General features: G+C 35.5%; 1 protein-coding gene across 3 annotated transcripts in view; it reads right to left on the minus strand.

Annotated features, from left to right (window-relative positions):
- LOC145462365 (uncharacterized) overlaps positions 1 to 21,292 on the minus strand; it is a 63,130-nt gene that overhangs the window by 12,823 nt on the left and 29,015 nt on the right. For all 3 annotated transcript variants that reach the window (XM_081445871.1, XM_081445870.1, XM_081445872.1), the window contains 12 exons: positions 20,776 to 20,843; positions 17,007 to 17,095; positions 14,136 to 14,217; positions 12,164 to 12,247; positions 9,490 to 9,558; positions 8,855 to 9,001; positions 7,614 to 7,826; positions 5,300 to 5,428; positions 2,414 to 2,520; positions 2,017 to 2,137; positions 1,536 to 1,609; positions 982 to 1,099 (listed from right to left, as the gene is read on the minus strand). In XM_081445871.1, the coding sequence (XP_081301997.1) occupies positions 982 to 1,099; positions 1,536 to 1,609; positions 2,017 to 2,137; positions 2,414 to 2,520; positions 5,300 to 5,428; positions 7,614 to 7,826; positions 8,855 to 9,001; positions 9,490 to 9,558; positions 12,164 to 12,247; positions 14,136 to 14,217; positions 17,007 to 17,095; positions 20,776 to 20,843 (1,301 nt within the window). The remainder of the gene's footprint in view (positions 1 to 981; positions 1,100 to 1,535; positions 1,610 to 2,016; positions 2,138 to 2,413; positions 2,521 to 5,299; positions 5,429 to 7,613; positions 7,827 to 8,854; positions 9,002 to 9,489; positions 9,559 to 12,163; positions 12,248 to 14,135; positions 14,218 to 17,006; positions 17,096 to 20,775; positions 20,844 to 21,292) is intronic.

Genomic DNA, 21,292 nt, shown 5'->3' on the forward strand with positions numbered 1-21,292 from the left:
GTGTCATGAGAGACGTTGTGATTGCATTTAAAGTGACTGATAAGTTGTTTTTCTTCAGAAAAGAAGTCCAGCAACTCCATTATCCGTAATTTTCAAGACTTTTTCCACAAAATTTGTAACCATTGCCGGACCAAAATCTGATCGGTCGTAAAAAAGTCACATGAAAATTTCTGATTAACGGCAAGCCTTTTCGGTTAGAATTAACTTCACAGTCTCTAATTCCCGACTTAGAAGAAAAAAATGGTATTTATCGAAATCAAATGGCTGATTTTTACAGACACGCTTTGTTGAAGCTTAAACCGGAAGTGGCCTGGTTAGTCATCTTCTCGTAAGTTTTTTCTTAGTAAAAAAGCCTCAACCTTAGTATTTTTTCTTGGTATTACTAAACTAAGGGTTGAACTTTGCAGGGATACTAAGACTTTACGATATAAAACATGGGCATGGAAAATATGCGGTCTAAAAAACAGGCCATGTCCGGTTACTCCCCATATGCTTCAAATAGGACTAAGTTGTGATCACAGGCTAACGAAAACTTCTCGTGAGCTAATGCTTTTACCCATAGAAGCCTAAGGATAGGGCGTTACAAATATGGTTTTGGTTTTGTCTGAAACTAATTATACGTTGCTAAAAGAGAGAATAAAAAGTGGCCAAAATTACACTAAAAATCAGCCTCTGAGGACCCCTGAGGGACTGATATCCAGAACTCGGCTAAAAAATGGTCGTTGAACCTGAAACTTTGGCATATTACATAAGTCCACATAACGACTTTGTGTACCAATTTTAAGCGAAATCGGCCGACCTTCATTTCCAAGTCTGCCCCGGTCTCTCAGGCAGAAGCTCTTAATGAGAATAGGAGTATACATCCTGCTTATTGAAATATCACAGCTGAGGTTTTGGTTATCATTAAAAAGATCCTTCACCTAAAGTTACGTAAATTTTCACATGAAATGATACTTAAACCCTTGGCATGTTACATCTTACCTCTTTCTTATAACTACTTATTTCATCACTCTGTTTCTTTGCCAATGATTCAATAGTCTGTAACTGCCTCTTCAAATCTTCCCTTTCAGAATCTGCAGCAACTTTTGCATTACTCTCTCTGTTAAGAAATAAGACAAAGATGTCTATTTAAATGACATTGACATGGTTTATGCAGCCCCTCAAGTTATTTAATACACTGATGGCTCCTTGAACAGATCTGATACCATTGGTTTCTGGAAGCAGAAATTCGTTCAAGTCTTCCTGTAGTCTTTGTCTATAGCTCAATGACTGCCCTGAAATGACATTGCAACATGCACGAAATCTTTCTCACTCCAAAAAGCTTTTACATGAATTTTCTAAACCGTATAAGAGCAAACAACTGAAAGTTTCTTTTTCCCAAGACATTTCATTGGCAGTAATGTTCTGCAGGGGATTATTATTTTATCATACTGGAATGTTACTTGGTTTCATGTATGGCAGTTTTGCTAATAGGTATATTTCCGAAATAAATGTATAAGCCTACTCAATGTGACTTCTTTTTAAGGAAGACCAACCTTGTTTTACATTCTAACAGTTGCAAATTGATGTCCTCAATTTCTTTCTGCGCTTTTACCATTGCCTCTGACAGCTGTAAGACAAGCAAACAAATGTTGCAATAAACAAACTATATCATAAAAAACAACAAACAATCGTGCATTTTAGTATTGCGATGATATTGACTAACAATAACTAAATGAATATTTATCAAGGAATGACAACATTTCTTTGTTGGAGAACACGCCAGTCACTCATGTATGTGCATTTAAAGCAAATCAAAGTTCTCAGATCCACTTTTCCAAGTTGTATAACGTTTCCCAGTATCTATTATTTATTTTTCCTCTTGGATGTAAACTGTTTTGAGTTTTCCCTGAACCAAAGTGGCTCTCAGGAGATGTTGCCGGGCTGAATTAATTTGTAACTAGTCTTTGGCTAGTTGGCCACTGTTTGTCTTGCGCCAGGCTGTCAAAGCGTACTTGGAAATGTGTTGCTTCTAACCTTGTTCTTTTCAGCTTGATCCTTCTGAACAGCATCCACACTTTGCTGGAGTACTTGGTTTTGTTGTGTCAAGTCGTTCATTTCCTTGATCATTTGGTCTTTCTCTAGAAGAGCGTCCTTGCTGACAACAAAAACGGTATAAAATTCAGCTACATTTGATGCTATTGGTATTTAAGCCGTTCTTTGGCCTCAAAAGCAATTGCCATAGATGTATAATTGCATGTGATTGACTCCATTATTTTGAACATTATTAGACGCTTTGCACTTTGTTAGGAAGAACTCGAAAAGGCCTTGGCATCAAACAAACGTTATTTTGTTGGCGATCAAAATCTTGCTATTCATTTGACAATTTAAATGTATCTACTCAATTCACCAAACAGAAGGCATGAATACATACACTTCACTCTTCAATTGATTGACCATTGCCTCTGCCTCTGAAGCTGACAAACTGAGCTGGCGTAGCTGTTCTTCTTTGCTGCATGCCTGAGATTTTGCAACTTCGACCTAAGATAAGATTAGAGCTGTATGGATACTTTTGTACGAAGGCATTTAAAGTGCATATGACACGAAAAATATTTTTTGCTTATTTGAAAGGCCCTTCAAAATACAGAACAATGACGTTTTTCTTTTTGAAATATCTTTTTTCGTTTTAGAAATATTGACGTTTTTCTATTATGCAAATTAGATTAGTGATGACGTCATATTGTTTGCAACTAAAAATGGTAAAATACTGAATAAACGATATCTCTAGGAATATTGAAGCAGTGTTCTTGAAACTTGGCACCCCAGATGTACATCACAAAAGAAACAAAATGACACCCTTGGTAATTATGACTATGGTAAAATCAAACTGGCACTTACCAGTCTATGTGCTTTATACAAAGCCTTAAAGAGCCAGTTCGTTTAATAAATGATTCTGAGGAAGGCAATCACAGAGTCTAATAATAGTTCAACTATTGTACAAAATGTTGTTGTTACTAGTTGAAATAGTCATGATAGAAGTTCATGGTGCTTGTATGAATATAACCAAAGAATAGATGGAAGGTGCTGAATTCATTATTTGATGTTAAGTTCTCAAGACCACATTGTTGTTTTCAGTGAAGTTGACAGCTGTAGTTCCAACAAATATAATACATGTAGTTCTTTCTTTGTGATTTGTGTTATTAACTGCATGAACTCCAGTGATGCTGTCCCTGCATTTTCACCCTGTTCATTTTTTTGTAACTTCAGATACTGTAACTGGTACTAAATCCAGAATGAATATAGTTGGCTGCAGTGCTGTATGTCTCTGTTAATTACCATGTGCAAGTAACTACATGACTGTATATCATTCCAGTTCTTATAGCGTATTTTAGTAGTCTCCATAGTCCAGTGGCCAATGTATGTGAGATAAGCTCTGAATGATCCGCTATTTTATAAGAAGATATAACAAGTGTTAGCAACAATTGTTTTAGTAAAGCTGTTGGTCCACCCTGACACCACACCTGTTCTGGATGCTTCACGTTTTGTCTTCTAGATGACTTTTTTGCAATTTCCTGTATGTGATCTGAGTTCTCTGCTTTCCGTTTCCTTTTAGACTTTTTGTCAATTTCTCTTTCGTGTTCTGGGTTGGTCATTTTCCTTCTTGTGACAGTTTGTTTCCTTTTCTCCCTAATTGTTTTAATATTTTGTACCTTTGCATGGAATTTTGACTCTCTCTTTTTCTAAAATCTGCACTAGCTCTTCTCTTTTTCATGTATTCTTTCATGCAACCTTGATCAGCTCTGTATTTTTCCTGTTTATCAATTTTTTTCTTTCAACTACAGTTTGATCACATGTTTTGTTGTTTGATACCTGACAATTTCTCGTTTCTACCGTAGAAACATAATGAGTTTTACTTAGGTGTCCAATGTAAATGTTTGTGTATTCTCCTGTCACATTCACTGCTTGAACAACAGTAACAGGAGCAAACGTTTGAAATGATTCAGCGATATGAATTGACAGATTTAGGCAATTGGCCAGTGCTTGAATTATAATTGCATCAGCCCGTGTTCCCTGACATGACATATTGTTCAAATAGTCTTGCCAAGAATGATCAGTGTTACTCTCTATGAACTGTTCAAGGTTCTGCAGTAAAGTACTTGACTTTACGAGCACTTCCCGAGGACAGCCGAAGTACGGTCGATCTATCAATTCCATTTTCTTTGAAAAAAAAATGAACCATGACCGAGAATAACCATAAAAAACCTTTAATTGTTTAAGATACAAACTGTAAGTGCTTACCTGGCAATGGCACGAAGGCTTTTTCTCACAACAATGAACGACTCCAGTCCAGAAACGTTCGGCAAGCCATTCGTGGGCTCAAACTTTACGAACCACTTCCCAACGTCGATACAGCTCCAGGAATAACGAACAGAGCCATCTTAAAGGAGTCACTTAACCAGTGTGCCATGGGCGACACTTTATAATCGGTCTCGGCGAGCGTGAAGCTCAACTTCGCGAACACTCGAGTCTTTTGAGCCCGTGGTGGAATTAACCAAAAGATCAGCGTTTTGATACTACTTAACAAAATAGTTATTTTCGCCTCGTCATAATCACTTGTAAACGTGGTTCTGTGGTACTGCAAGGAACCTTCTAATCCGCCCTGCCATCAAGAGGTGGAGAATTCAAATCCGTCGCCCGCCTGAAACTTTTTTATTTTTCTTAATTTCTTTTCTTTTTTATCTTTTTTCTTTCTCGGACACACAAATCATTTTCCTGTATATATATATTAAAAAAATTGAAGCACTGACACGATAAATGAAATATACGCTGCAAACTGCCAAAAGTATATTCGGAGATTGGCCAAACTTAATTCACGGATGAAAAACGTATAGTTTTAAACTCTTTTAAGATTCTCATTGGCTTCTTTTTCACCCACCACTATTCTTAGCAACAAAGATGGCCATTTCTTTTGTTTATTACTCGCCAAAAACTATCAAATGCACGTAAAAGCCTGAAATCGAAAAAAAAGTTTACAGGAATCGACCAATCGAGCGAGCGAGCGAGTGCCATTCTTCACATCATATCTACAACTCGCTCTTACGCATGCGCGCAATTCACGAGTTAAAAAGATATTTCAAAAAGAAAAACGCCATTCTTCTGTATTTTGAAAGGCCTTTCAAATAAGCAAAAAATATTTTTCATGTCATATGCACTTTAAGATTAGCTTTTGCGTTGTTATTGGTAGTAATGAAAGCCATATCAACTGCTTTTGGGATAGAAGTACGTGTATTAACACAAGTAATTGCACTTGACAATGTACCTCGTTTTGAAGTTTATCACAAGCAGTCTTCATCTCATTTAGCTTTGTTTCCATGTCTTGCTTCTCTTTGTCAATTTTAGTTTTTGCCTTACAAAGCACATCTAGCTCTTCCTTTGTTTTGGTGTTTTCCTGTGCAACAGTGCAAGTAGATTAATCCTGTTAACCTCTTATACATATAAGATAACTAGGCAGGCAAGTGACACGAACAAGGGAAATTAGGTATGTACTAATACTGTGTCTATTGCAAGCGGACATTCTCGTAAGCGGCTGCGGACACTTTGAGGCTTTTCCTTCGTTTTTAAGCTCCCGTAAACGGACACTTGAAAGGAAGGGCCTGACTTTGAAAGATACTCATCAACATTTGTAAACTGTAACACGGCTTTTTGTTGCAGTGAGACTGTTATGCTAGCTACAATTACGGTCTGTTATTTAATCACTGAGGGCCAGTCCTACTACGGCAGTATACAATGCTGCATACATGCAGTTATCGCCATTATCGCAATAAAACAACAACAAAAAATAATAATTTGGTGGTACTTTTGCATTCCCAATGTTAATGGTAAGCTGGGCAAGCTCCCGTAGGCGGCCACCTTTCCTTTACAACTCTAGTGGCCGCTTACGAAAACACTCACGAAAACTAAAACTCGTAAGCGGCCAGCTCCAGTTATGGACAGCGTTTTCGCGTCCCGAGGGTGTCCGCTTACGAGGGCCTAGCTGTATCTGTAAACTGATCCCACCTCGTAAAAAGTAATAATGGGAATAATTTATTGTTTAAAGTGTCACTATGATCAAATTCTCCATACCCATTTTTTTGCATTTTCGTACACAATAGGTCTTTCCTAGATTTTTTGCCAAATTTCAGTCTACTACGAACATTAGAACTCATGTCGTTTGGATCTTTATTTCCGAGAATTTACGGCCGCCATTAATTTTCCTTGTTCCAAGTCTTGGTTGAGAATTTGAGAAAATGATGTCATTTTCTCAAAAATAGCACACGGGTTGAAATTATAATAACAATTAGCACAGCAATTCGCATAAAGAGTAACAAAAACTTTGGCTCATATATTCGTGCAATTTTTTACATTAATTGTTATCATAATTTCAACCCGTGCGGTATTTTTGAGAAAATGACGTCATTTTCTCAAATTTTCAACCAAGACTTGGAACAAGGAAAATTAATGGCGGCCGTAAATTCTCAGAAATTAAGGTCCAAAAACCACGAGTTTTAATGTTCGTAGAAAACTGAAATTTGGCAAGATATCTAGGAAATACCTAATGTGTACGAAAATGTAAAGAAATGGATATCGAGAATTTCATCATAGTGGCACTTCAAGTTCCTGTCTTAAATAGTGGATTTGAACATTTCAATCTAATTTGTCCTTTACAAAGGCTATTATTATTATTACTATAACTTTTATAATAATCTGGTGACTTTAATTATGCAATCTGACATGTACAACTGCACAATTTTCATTAAATGCAAAGACAGCACTTGTTAAACGTTGCCAGTCTTCAAGAAAATCGTGTGCAGTAGCGGATCTAGGGGGTGGCCAGGGGACCCCCCCCCCCCCCCGCCTTATTGGGAGAAATACTTAAGGTCAAATGGGTGGAAACATCTTTGGGTCCACACCTTTCTAACGGGCCGAAACATTTTTGAGGGCCAACCTTTAAAAGAGGTCTGGATCTGTTAGTGGTATGGTTTCAGGCACACAGAAGGCAACTGAAAATGTCCTGCTTTTGAAGCCAAATGTAGTTCTTACAAAACTTTCAATAAACTAGTTGTGTGGAAAAAGATTTTCTTTGCATATTTTGTTGTCTCGTAAGAGTCGCATTCATGAAGATTTCCTGGCAATTCCCATGACTTCCAAGTTCCCCCTGAAAGCCAAGCTGGTAGTGCATGCAGTATTTTTCATTCAGCTCAAATTCCGCGAGCAAATGTGCAAACAGGGATAAACCAAGTTATTCTCTCAAATTTGACTTTCTACAGCTTTGGAAATACCTGATTTCAAAAGGAAAACAATTTAGGCAGCTGTTGAAAAATCTAACAACCCACCAAGAAAGGAAAAGAAAGAAGCTTTGGATTGGCAGGAAGCTGTCGTTTCAGACATTTCATTACACCACTTCAAAACATAACATAACTACTATATATCACTGTGAAGCTCTAGCTGCTTTTTATTCTTATTACAATATTGTTTAAAGAAAATTCTGCTTCTGATGATAGAAAGTGCCATACTAAGCTTATCTGAATTTTGGTTTAGAATAAAAAGTAAGTTGTATTTTACAGTTTGTTCCCTGAGTACAAGTCCTAACATACCTGTGTTACATTGTCAAAAGTTTGCACCAAGTTTTGGTGTTCTTGGTTAAGCATGGAGTACTTCTCAGCAAATTCCTGGAGTTTACTTTGTGCATCTCCCTGAGCCCCCATGACCAGGCTCTTCTCTGTTTGCACAGATTCCAGCTGTAACTGTACCGCAGCAAGCTCTTGCTGTGACGCCTTGAAATCTGACTGCAGCTTACCGTGTTGCTCCTGTGTTTTAAATTATAAACAAATCATCAATGTTTCATCCTTTGAGGCCCAGGGATGGTTATTCGGGGCAACAACAAGTAAACCAAGGATCAAAAGTACCAGTATTGCAACGAAAGTTTATTGAAATAGTGTAATTGCCCCTGGAGAAATCCTCTTATTGGGTTTGTTCAAAAACCATTTGATAAAACTCGACAAAACTCAATGAAAACTGTGTTGAATGAAAAAACAAAACAAAACGAAAACAAACAAACAAAAACAAAACAAGTAAAGATCAGTTGCAAAATAAAAACCTATGTAAGAAGGTATCAAAGTGGTGTGATTAGATGCAGTTCACTGATTCGGAACTGATTGGGCACATTCAATACAATGTCAAACTTTTATGACAAATCAGAGATCAAGTTTGAACTTATCCAGTACGATACACACGCAGATGTTATTCTTATAAGAATAATTGTTTACGTACAACTTTGCTATAGTGTAGTGGAGGCATGGTGGGTTCATAGTTAGTGGATTTGCCTCTGGGTTCAAGCCCTAGCCAGGAACCTTGTGTTGTGTTTTTGAGCAACGCATTTTACTCTCAGAGCCACTCTCCCCCCCCCCCCCCCCCAGGTGTACCGGCAAATCATCATCCTGGGAGGAGTAGAAATACTCCTAGTTGCTTCATGCCACGGAAACTGGAGATAAGCACTAACCTGATGGGCCACTTGGCTTGTATACAGACTTAACCCTGCTACAGTTTATCTATACACTTGTAAAACCCTACGAAGTATTTGACTGATATTTTTGTACTGAAAGTGTTTTTAAATTGAAAGTAACTATGATAGAGAAGGGTCACCTTTTTGTTAAATTTGACCGGGATCATTGGAAGGTTTAGTTAGTTTCTTTTTGACTCAATGTATGCTATCATGCTCGTTTGGGCAAACACTGGCTTTTTCCCAGCTATCAGCTGAAGAACCAAGACTGCCTGTGGCATGAAAAGTGCTGACCTAAGGATAAGGACTATGTTCACATTATGCATATATTTTTACCTCCAGTTTAGATCTTTCTCGTAATGTTTCTTCTTGTAAAGCTTTTACTGTGTGCAGATCTTGAGTTAAAGTGTTTATCTTTTCTGTTTTTTGCTTTATTTGCTCCTCAGCTGCTGAATGCTCGCTATCCTTGGCTTTTTTAAGATCCTTCAAGCATTAAAAACAAAAACAGTTTAATGGGTAGATATGGACTGATGCACTGACTTGCATCAGGGTAACTAAAACATCACCTACATATCTATATAATAGGATGACATTGAAGGCAGTGGAAGCTTTACAGCCTGATGAATAGCCAGCAAACCAACCACAGTTGGTATGTGAGTGAGTGATGACAAATTATTAACCAGGCTGTCTGGAATCGAACAGTTGATGTCTTTCAATGGGCTTTTTTTGTGTTGTTGGTGACAAGACCCATGCTTCCACTGAGCCAACTTCTTGGTAAGAGGAGTGAGGTCAGTAGGTGGAAAGTTTTGGGGGGCAGAGGGTCGGAAGGTTGGAAATTTTCATCCTGAGGACATAGCCAAGCTTGGAAGATTGGAACATAACATACAACTTGAAAGTGACTGCCTGGAGAAAAGATTCCTTGATACAACACTGTTAAATAAAGATAATACATTTTCCCACTGACAGTGTACCTCCAGTTCTGCTTGGTGTGCATTCTTCAAGTTTTCTTCATTTTTTAAGCTTTCTTCCAGTTTAGATCTCTACAGGGAAGGCAAAATGAAGCATTAGAGGACTTCAAATATTATTTCAGGCCAAAGTACATTGCCAAAGATCAATCAATACATGTGCCTCTGAGGGCCTTGGTGTATGTGCCCAAGGGCACAAAGATGATTGAGTGATGTGCCTCTTACAGTCAAATGAGACTTTCTTTTGTGGACAACTTTGCAAACTCTTGCTGGAACATTGGTATTTTGATTGATGGTTTAGTTACAGTAGGTAAGTCGGCCACCTTCATGAGCCATCCTTTCACTGGTTCCATTTTTGAGTTATGTTTTTGTAAAAAAAATACCTCTTAGTCGGTGCTTCGGGTATGTTATGGACAGGTCAATGGATGAGTGAGTGAGTGAGTGAGTGAGTGAGTATAGTATAGTATAGTATAGTATAGTATAGTATAGTATAGTATAGTATAGTATAGTATAGTATAGTATAGTATAGTATAGTATAGTATAGTATAGTATAGTATAGTATTAGTATAGTATAGTGAGTGAGAGATGTATGTATGTCACACCAATCAGATTGGATCTCCTATAAACAGCCAATCAAATTTCCTGTTGTAAAGGTAAATCGTATGTGAGAAGATTTGATCCCGATAAAGTTCAGAACGGCCATATTTATTCTTCTATAAAAGAGGAGGAAGTATTCATATATTGGGTTTACTTCGACATTTTTTTGTGGGTTAGGCTGAGGATTTTAGTTAAATGAACGAGATGAGCCTTGAGGTTTGAAACAGTTCGTGAGTTAGTAGTATGCAAATGCAACGAGATATTTTTATTTTTAGTTACAAAGGTAACTTGATACTTTTGTTTTTCACAAGGAGTAAATTCAATTAGAGGTCAAGAATCGTCGCTTCTAGTTCTTAGGACATGTTTTAGAGGGGACGAGACTTTAGATTTGAAACAGTTCTAACGTTCACAATAGTAAGTGCGGGTAACGATTGTTTTGTTCTTGTTGCATGCAAATATAACGAGATATTTTTGTTTTTTAGTTACAAAGTGTAATTTGACACTTGTTTTTCACGAGGGAGTAAATTCAATTAGAGCTGATGAATCATCACCACTCTTTCCCACGAGATGTTTGCTATCTTTAGTAACAAATGGTAACTTAACACTTTTGTTTTTTATATGGGAGTAAATTCAATTAGAGCTGACAAGTTATCAGCTATTGTTTCCAGGATATTAAACAAAAAAGAAACTTTCATTTCTGGATGGTTTTTACGTCTCTGTAGTAGCAGTTTAATAGTTTTATTATTTGATGACATTCATTTCAGTCCGATATTTTTAAAGGTAAAAAGTATGAAAACTGTTCAAATGTTCTTTGAAGACTGCGCAGCACCAAGATAAAGTGCAATTTAATTAAATCAGACTTTCAACGTGTCAGAGGTTTTTTTCTCTTTCTTTCTATTTTCAGTGAAGTTGTGTTGTGTTGTGTAAAAAGGTAAACTTACGACTCGTATAAAATGCGAAAAAGTCTCGAAATTAACTTGAGTATTTTTGAGCAAAAATTCCTCTTGGGGGTTGGAGGGGTTATGGGATCGGTGAGTGAGGGAGTTATGCATGTGCGCGTGTCACATCAATCACAGTGCGGGTTGTATCAAAGAACGAATCAAATTGCCTGTTAGAAAATAAGATGGTATCTACATTAATCTGGAGACGTGTCAGATTACTGTAGTTTGATCAGTCAAACATTTTATGGCTTACTATTTAGCTATCTTACCATGACCGATGTAACATCGCAACCAAAAAAACTTGTCAAATTAACCAAATCATTACTGTACCATGAATACTCCAATCTGCGACACTTCACACAAAAAAATAACTCTTACACGCCTTGCGTGCCTATGTTTTTGCTAGGAGTAAAAGACAATTTGGAGAAAGCAGGTAATCTTTTATTAGTCATTCAAAGTGCAACAATACCAGCTTGATTAAGAGAATGGAACCAATAATTGCTTCATGGCCAACAGGTGTAAAACAGGAACAAATCACAGGAAGACTCAAACACTTTATCCAGTATTGTTAATTTTAAAAGGGACGAACAGTTTTTACTCCTGACGCAGAGAGTTTACACCATACTTCAAAGAAAACCAAACAAAGCAATTTCTACTTCAGAAATCTGGCAAACTATTGTCTTGAATAGAATATGTACAGTGGCTCAATGTATTTGCTTGGTGGTTCCTCAACACAGAAACTCGCGACCTTTCTTCGAGCTACTGCAGCAACACTTGAAATATTTTTGCAATCTTGATTGAGCAGTTGGCAGGACCTGTGAACCGAAGCAAGGAATATGCCTACACATTTTGCAAATTTACTTGAAGTTAACTGTTGCTGAAAATAACGATGTCACAGCTGAAATTTGTAAAGTTCCCAATTAAAGATCATCCATTTTGACTGAGATGCAATTTTTTAACCTTACTTTTGCATTAAATAAAGTTGTTATTTAAACAATTACAACACTGCTACCCTGGAACACTTCTGCAAGTATTAATTTTTTTCAAAAGTTATACTCTTCTTTACCTCTGATGTGCTTTCCTTAGTTATACAAGCAAGTTGCTGCAGAAATGTTACATTAACAGAAACAAACATTGCTTACAAGGTTTTGCATCATATTCTCAGCTGTTCTGGTCTGCTCCTGGTGGGATTTTTTTAATGTCTGCAAATCCTTATTATGCAGCTCCTTAAAAAAAGAGAAACAAATTTCCCTCAGTGTTAAATAATAATTTTGCTCTCATTAACAAGGAATACGCTATTTTAAAACTTTACATTATAGTGGCTAAATTGGGTTAAAGTGACATTCCCTGGATTGTTGTGATGATCTTGTGCCACCACAGGAAAAATAAAAGGGTAACAAATATTTCATTGTTATTGTAATGTAGTGGCTCAGCACATTTTAGCATGCTTCTGAAAATCATTGGCAAGCAATCACACATTTTATGAATCCATGTCATAGTGAAACTTAAGACAACTTTGTTGTGAACGAAATTTGAGACAAAAGAAAATTGAGGGCACCAAACCACAAGCATGGAAATCAGTGTAACATTTTCCTGAGTCAAGGCTGAAAATCAGTAGCTTTCAAATGCATCAAATGATTGGTCTCCTTGAAGGTAAAGTTTGAAATAATCTTGAGGTGTGAATAACTGACATTAGAATGCCTGCCACAACTTAGAACCAGCTCCTCACCTTCTGGAAAACCCAAATCACATTCCAGTGGAAAGTCCCTTGGTCAGAAAGATTATATCTCAACAGAAATGTTGTCTAGGGACTAATTATCCAAACAGGAGTCCAACTTTGAACAAAGAAATTAATTCCTTTGTTGCATGATTGTTCCCTTCACGAATAATGTAAGTATAAAACTATACAGAATCTTGGATGGTCTGGTTTTAAAATAATTTTTCTTTTCCAGTTGTCTCATGTCCAAGTGATATGAGTCAGATCAGGCCAGATCAAACTACATTTGTAATGATACTGGAAGTCTAATGCTACATTTTATTCAAAGCATGAGAGCATATTACCACTTCACGCTAGTTGCATTTAATTTGGAAGCAAGTCGAATCACTCAAAGACAAGTCAACTGGAACTGATTCCAATTCCTCTGGTTTCAGTTTCATTTCAATCCATGAATGCAACTACATGTAATAACAGATTTAACATAAAGTAGGATTTAATATAGAGCCACACAAACATTCCTGAAATGGAATTCTAACATGTGTGACATTCTGCTTTAGGAAACCCTTTCATTGGGTCAAAAATACTGAAGCCCTAAAAAACTTAGACTTGCCACAAGTCAACTTCTTCTTCAAGAAAATGAGTAATGAAGTCACGATAAGCAAGTGATGAAGACCTGAGAAGTCAACTTGTTCCGCTTGCTCAAATTCGAATTTAATTTGCATAATATTTGGTGCAAAAATATGGGCCCAACCTAGGGACTGAGACAATTGTTTTCAGAGAGAGATGTCAATAAAGTGGGATTTAAGTTTACCATATAACAACCCCTGTAGGAAAGCCTTTAGCCCAAGGTATTCTGTGCTAAGACAGAAATGCAAAGAACAAAATGAGAAACTTTGCTAACAAAACTTAAAAATTAATCACTCCGGGAGGAATGTTTCACCTCCAGGTCTGATATAATAGGACAATGCATGTTTGCCATTCCTTGTTATGCATGTGTGTCTTTTTATTGAAGTTTACCACTTTGTGCCACGATGCCGTGGCAGATGCAGACAGCGACACAGTATTACAAAAGTGTAAATATCTGTGCCAAAAACTAAGTTCTAAAACAGACAAGAATATGCAGCAATAAGAACAGCTCTAAACTTGAAAATATAGAAATGACCAATAATGTATTAGACCAGTGTTTGGTTTCTTTTAGTTCCAGGTAGTCTTTAATTGTACATGTACTGCTACATGCAAATGGGTTTAACAGTAACTGTTAAATCCATTTGCATGTTTTGAAGTGCCAATTATATGGAAATTTAAGATGTTGCAGATGGAAGCACTTTAGATCTATTTGCAACCAATATTTGCATGAATGAAGGTGAAGCTGACATGAGACTTTTTATAGCATTTACCTTTGCTTGTGAAAGATCGTCAGACAATCTACCAATCTGGATCTGAGCTTCAGCTGAGGAGGATTTCAACTTATCCAAAATCCTACAAAAAAGAGTTCAAAAAATGTCATGAGATTCTGATCTGGAAAAATACAAATTTAACACAATAGAAATCTAACAATCATAGAGAAACACCCAAAACCCACTACAACACTTTAGCCTTGTCAACTTTGGTAAGACTTCAGAGTGCAAGCAACTGTGAAAGCTTTATACATTGGTCAGCAGAGATGTACAAAAACATTTAACAGGACCTACAACTTGAAAAGTTAAAGTTACAAATGTTCATTGCAAGGCACATTAGTCAAAAAAGTATAAAAATATATAGATAACATCATGCAATCAGGGAAATACATAAACAGCAAATGGTGCAGTTAGGTAAATGATATGGTTAATAATCTCAGTGAATCAAAGTTACAACAGACAATCCAATATTATTTTCAGTGATGTTATATAAAATATTAATATTACATAAACATTTTGTAGCACAATGCCATAAGGTTAATATTTTTGCATTAAATGGAGAAATTAGGTAAATGGTACAATAAAATAAAAAATTAAAGTATGCAAAGAAATTTCCAATTTTCATCAGTTGTTATTATTAAAAACAACAGAGGTTACCACCAAAAAAATTCTTAATGGTGTCTTATTTTTGTGTTCACAATACCACCTTAACCAAAATTCAGTATTTACTCTCCTTCTAATTTATTAATATACAAATACTACATTATAGTAATTTTGAAAAAAAGAGTAACTAAAAATAATTAGTAACAATACCAGTCTTCATAATAATGAAAATGCAAGAAACAAAAAGCTATAAGAACTAATCCAGTGATCAGGGAAATGAATCAAAGAGCACAATTCCCAGGAAGTTGTCAATTTATTATTTTACAACAGTGACCCTAAAATAATTCTGACATCAGTACAAGGGTTAGAACAATTCATTTAATATTATACTGTCTCGAGAATGCCAAATGAATGACTAAATGCATCTGCACACTTACAAAGCGATCAAACACCTTTTTGCTTCAATCATGTTGCTCTAAGAGCAAACCATTGAATTTCTCAGTGAATGATGATTGACATGACCTAACCTTTGCGTAAGAGAAATTACTCTCGTCATAAAAACACTTATGTTTTAAAGAGGAAAAATTACAGTTATATACAGTTTTTTAACCAAAAGTATTGATTCTGACTGAAAACTTTACCAAAGATCTTTTCTCCACACTTCATGCCCACAGCAGAAAGGCTATTTTAAAACTATCAAAGCTGTAAGACAATGTTCACAGATATAAGCCAACCTCTTTGTGAGCCTTTCTAGAACCTACATCACCATTACATGATGTATGCCTGAAAAAATGAGATTAACACGTTCTCCTTTAACAAATGACCTGTAAATTTTAACACAATTAAAACGAACTTCCATTTACATTTTCCTTAAATTTAACAGAAGTTTAAACTACTATTTAATTTGAGTTATCTGAACTAACAGTGCAACATTCACAGTTACGTAACACATTGTCTTAAAGATGTTAAAAATAAAGTGCCTGCAAAACAGTAGAATTGTAATTGGAAATTAACAAAATTAATGATCTACCAATTCCTAATTTCCATAATCTGATCCACCACTACAACCCGTAACTTGCTTACACAATTCACAGGTTAAAAAGTACATTTATAGTCATTTGACTAGAGTTTTATTTAGAGTTATATTTATTCACCAAGTGCCCTTGTGTCACCATGGATTAATGTTACAACACCTTTTTAAAATTATTTGATACTTTGTTTGCTGGTGTATACATGTATATACAACAGTACTCTAAAAAGTAGAGTACAATTCAACAATGAAAAAATTTTAAAGTAACAATTACATTACAGTTTTATCACCAAAGAAGCATTATAGTGGCAGAGTGGAACACGTTTTTTAATTAAATAAATATTTATAATATTTTTTCCCATTTTTACTAAAAAAAAAATCTATATAGAAGACACTCAAATTGGGTTTTATAGATAATTTCTTACAAAGAATTATTTAGAACTGTAGGAAGTTTACAAAATAAAGATACATGTAACTGTCTCTGCAGGTATTTAAGTCTTGTATCATAAGCAACCATTTAAATGAAGATCATAGTCAAAGCAGACCTTAAAGTTCCTCAGAAGGATCAACTACTATAAGTTTCTCCCCCCTACTACAGTATTTAACTATTCTTAGCCTTTGGAATATTATTATAGATATAATAAAAAGAGATTTATGATTGTCTGTTGTACTTGAATAAAACCTGACGGCATGATTTTAATTACAGCAACAACACAGCCACAATACAATCCACCTTTACCCAACGTCTTTTGGAAAATGTGATTTTTAACTGAAGAAATCAACTAGGTGTAGATGAAAGCCATCACACAATAACTTCTCAGTTATAACAAACAAATTTTCTTGACCCCAACTGAGACATTTCTAGTGGAAGACAACTTGTCTCTTTCTGTTCATTTGGGCCAGCTGTAACACACTATTCAAAGAATGACAGATTTTGTAATGAATGATGCTTATGTACTATATAAAGGATGTATACCAGATTTTTTTGAAAAGGGAAAATGGAAAATAATATTAAAGAAACAAACATTGTGTTAAGGGTACACTCCACTAATGCAAGTTATAAAACTACATGCAACAAACAAAACAACTTGGCCCTTGAACTTCTTGAAGTCCAGGTTTTTAATGTATATTTTGAACAGACCTCCTAGTGTGGAAAAAGACATGAAATTTGGAAATGTGAAAAAAATAATTGAAAATCAAATGAAGGATGCAGGTTACTTTGGACGCCTACTTGTTACCTGTCTTTTTCCCTGAGTTGTTCATTGAGGTAAACCATCTTTTGGGAACTATCACCAGAATTCTTTGCCAATTCTGCAATTTCTGACTCCTGCAGTAGAATTTCAAATGATAGACTGAGGTACTGATCATTTCTAGATAAATGTTTGACAGAAATATGCTCATTCAGTTTCCTTATACAGTAAATGGTGCATAGCTACTCAGTCATTCACAGCAAAAAATTGTTTAAACTGCATGCAGCAACTAATACTGCATCATTAACATAGCAATTGATTGGTGCTTGTGTGATAATTGTCATACAGGTAGACATGACGCCATGTAAGTAAGGTAATAACTGGAGTACAAAGCTTAAAGCTCGGCTCAAAGTGATTTTAACTTATGTTATATGTTTTTCCATTCTAGAATCATTAAAGTTAGAGTAATTCCTACAGCATAATTAAAATCAAGTAGATAGCAACATTTAATACAAAGATAAATAATGTAATCAATGTAAAAGGTAACACTATCAGACTATTTTTTTTACAATTCTGGTACAACTTTTCAGTGAGTTAAGTGAGTAAAATCTGTTACATGAGCACCAAATTAATTTGAAGTTATTAATATTTTGAATTTCCTGCATGCACTGGACAAAATAGGCTTATCATGAAAATACCATTATAATATTTCTCAAACTGCAGGTTAAGCCTTGTATTCAACATGCATACATTTACCAGGTTCTTTGCATGACCTGCACATGTCTTGCAACAACTTCACTAAACTAAAATTTGCTAAATTAGACAGTGCATGTTATTGTATTGTAGGACAACAATACTATTGCACTTTGTTCTTTCTGTAACCTATAGTTTCCACTGGCCTCAGATGTAAAATTCTATGTTTCTTTAGTACCAGAAGACGTGGCACTGAAGTGTAAGCTAACTACCTGTACTCTAAATTCTATTATACCACTAGAACAATGGGACTGAAACAATTTGCTACAACCATGCGAGGGTAAACCTGTACATCGAAGAGTACTGTGGTATTTGCAGGAAAAGCCTATTCTCCAACTGTGAATCATGTTTTAAGAGTTGACACAGTTCCAATGTCCTGTCACTTATGACTGTATAGCTATGCCAGATATAACTACACCATCCTGATGCCATCCAAACAGTTCCAAGCTATGAATGCAGTTTGTGGGTTCAAATCCCAGCTGAGGTCAAAGACATTTTCTCTACCTTTTGTGATTCCCCATTTCCTTTCTAGGGCCAATGATCAAAAGAAAGAAAACTTGTTGATTTCCAGCACTCGAAATATTACTTCAGAGTTAATTTTCTACTTTCCATCTTCAGAACTGTGTTTACTCTAGAACCAAACCCATTTATTACTGAGATGTTCAGCTCGTGCTTTCTCTGAAAGAGTCCATAGGCATTGGTTTGTCAATTTCCTTTTATAAGCAAATGTAGCCGTGCCAGTGCATTACTTTGTTGTTATACCTACAGCACTTCAGTAACACTTTCACTTAGCAAAATTACTTTTACATGAATGCTGGCTGATAAGAACTTTATCTAATGTCAATTCCTTTGCATGTTTAAACACATAAAGTACATTCATTTGTAACAACAGGGCCAAAGAGTGTGAACTTTTATCTACTTGGTTCCATTATACAGTCACCCGCTTTTTGAAAGGTTAGCACTAGGCTGGTTAGCAAGTCAGTGTTATTTGTTTTTGTTTGTTTTTGTGTTTTTTTGTTTTGTTTTGTTAGAAGAGTGACAGAATCAAGTCCAAGTCCCTGAGATTTATGAGTATGAGTCTAACCATGACCCTTTCATTGACACACTGTGAATAAAAGAATACTAGGAAACTGTTGAGGTAAAGAGGAAAAAAACTCAGCTATAGGTCCTACAGAAAAAATCACACTGCAGCTGCATTTATATCATTGATTTGCTAATAATAATAATAATAATAATAATAATAATAATTATAATAATAATAATAATAATAATAATAATAATAGTAAATATTTATATAGCGCCTATCCATGCCTGCTCTAGGCACTGTACAATTCACCAAAATGAGCTGTACTAATCTTAATAGTATTGCTAGTATTTATTTTAAATAGCTTTACTATAATGCAATACGCGTATGTATCATTACTTCACCACGCAAAAGTTGTTAAAATAAATAATATCAGCCAATGGTGCATACTGAGAAAGACCATTGGGATGAGGCTGTGCACTATTGCCACAGCTGAGCCAGTTTTGAATAATAACCAAATTTGAGAGGTTGCTTATGTCTTTTTAACTTAAACTGGTACAACACTACCACAAGCTATGTACCACAAAGACAAGGTTGAAAGCATCAATGTTTACTTGTTCCACTATCCTACACCAATGGCTCAATTGTGAAATGATAAACTTTTGGCCGCTAAATGCATGGAAGTTGAAAAACTACAGAATGGCACATTTGACCAGCCTCTGAATATTACTAAAGAGGAGAAATATTCATAACACAACCATTATGCCAATGTGATTGTCTTAAGGCTTGGTTGCATTTAATGTCAACTGTGCTTGTAGTAGTAATCGTTTGTCAAGACTGACTCCCTAATGAGCTCCAGCTTGCGCTACATGTGTAATAACACAACTAATGCACTTTATTATAAATTAACAATTTCTCTTTCCTCTCAATGTTATTTTTTGAATTTTGAAGTGTCCAAACCTACTTAACCCTTTCACTCCTGTGGGGAAACCACACTTTTTGTAAAAAGGTAACTACAGACCCAAGGACCACACAGAGTATACCGTTTGAAAGATATCATTTGTGGGATACCATACTTCATACTAACAGCCAAAGAGGATGCCTCAGTTTGAATTGAAAAGCATTTAAAACGAAAAAAGAAAAATGTTAAAAAATAACAATTCCTTCTATAGTTGAGGTATACTCCAAAACTATAGCTTAGGTTATTGTCAGATATCAACTTGACCTTAAAAGTCTAGGAGGAAAAAAAATGCACAATTTGTAGGGGTGGTTAATCAAGTCTCATATAGATGGGGAGTATGATTTTATGCTTTCAAATGACAGATCAGTCCAAGACCTTTTTGCTGTTCAAATCTGATAAGAAGTGACCAAATACTGAGCATGTAATGGTATTTTGTGCCACATGGCACACTTGGGAGTGAGAGCCCTGTGAAAACCCAAAGTCTTGCGATTTTAAAAAACCCAGTGGACATTTTGTTATGATCTGTGTAAGTCTACACTTTGTACAGTACACCCATACCACTGATTATGATGGCCAATGGGCTCAGCTGCTGCAGATTAAGGAATGTATATGAAATTGGCATTGCTTGTATTTAGAAAATAAAGGAAATATTGAATGTCCACATCTTGTTGTTCCTTTTGGCACTTTTTTAGGCACTTTTTTCACAAAACTCAAAGAAACTTCACTTGAAGTTGACTTCTTTACCAGCATTTTGAAGTACCTGTTTCCTGATAAATACTTCACAGTTCCTTCATTACAGAGAGAACCATGACAAAACGTAAGGCAAATGGAGAACCAAAATGACAGTAAATTTAAAACTTTTCAATTTTTTTTAAAATTGCATCTTGTTAAAACCAAAATATTTTCTTATAGAAATCCTTTGGGTGATGTGTAGATTCACGAGAAAATGTAGAAAATTAGGTTCTGGGCACTTTAAGAAGTAAATGTTAGTGTTATAGTGTAGTATTACTGTGCTAGAGAGAGTGACAAAATCAGCATCTGTTAATTTACAAAGGTAAGTAAAAATAATGTACACTAACCAGTTTATTCTTGTCTGCAGTGAGATTCTCTGATTTTACTTCACTTATATGAAGCTGCTTTTGAAGTTCTTAAAAGAAATAGAAAAACATATTTTGTTGTTTACTACTGGAGAATGGATTTTAAACATTATTAATTTAGTCTTCTTGAAAGTGGCAAATACAATTTAAACTAAGATGTAAATTTCAGAGAAGCTGGTTAGCCTCACTGGCATGTGTTATGAATGTGTCTACTAAAAGTGCTTCTACAAACATTTGTTGACATATATCACCTCTTTACATTCATATCCAACCTGCATTTACTTGACTACAATCAGCTACAAAAGTGTTGAGACACTTCACCTTACAGAGCCTTTTGTATTGTTTTTGTTGCAATTATTGTAGCCCAAGTGGCGCTCATTTTATGAACCTCATACTGCTGTAGAATTTTTCGTAGACCACTACACCTCTACACCCCACACGTTTATCACCGATCACTTTGTACTTCTTCTCTAGCGTGTACATGTAAAATGGTGGCATT

This window comes from Orbicella franksi, chromosome 12 (assembly GCF_964199315.1).
Source record: "Orbicella franksi chromosome 12, jaOrbFran1.1, whole genome shotgun sequence".
NCBI lineage: Eukaryota > Metazoa > Cnidaria > Anthozoa > Scleractinia > Merulinidae > Orbicella > Orbicella franksi.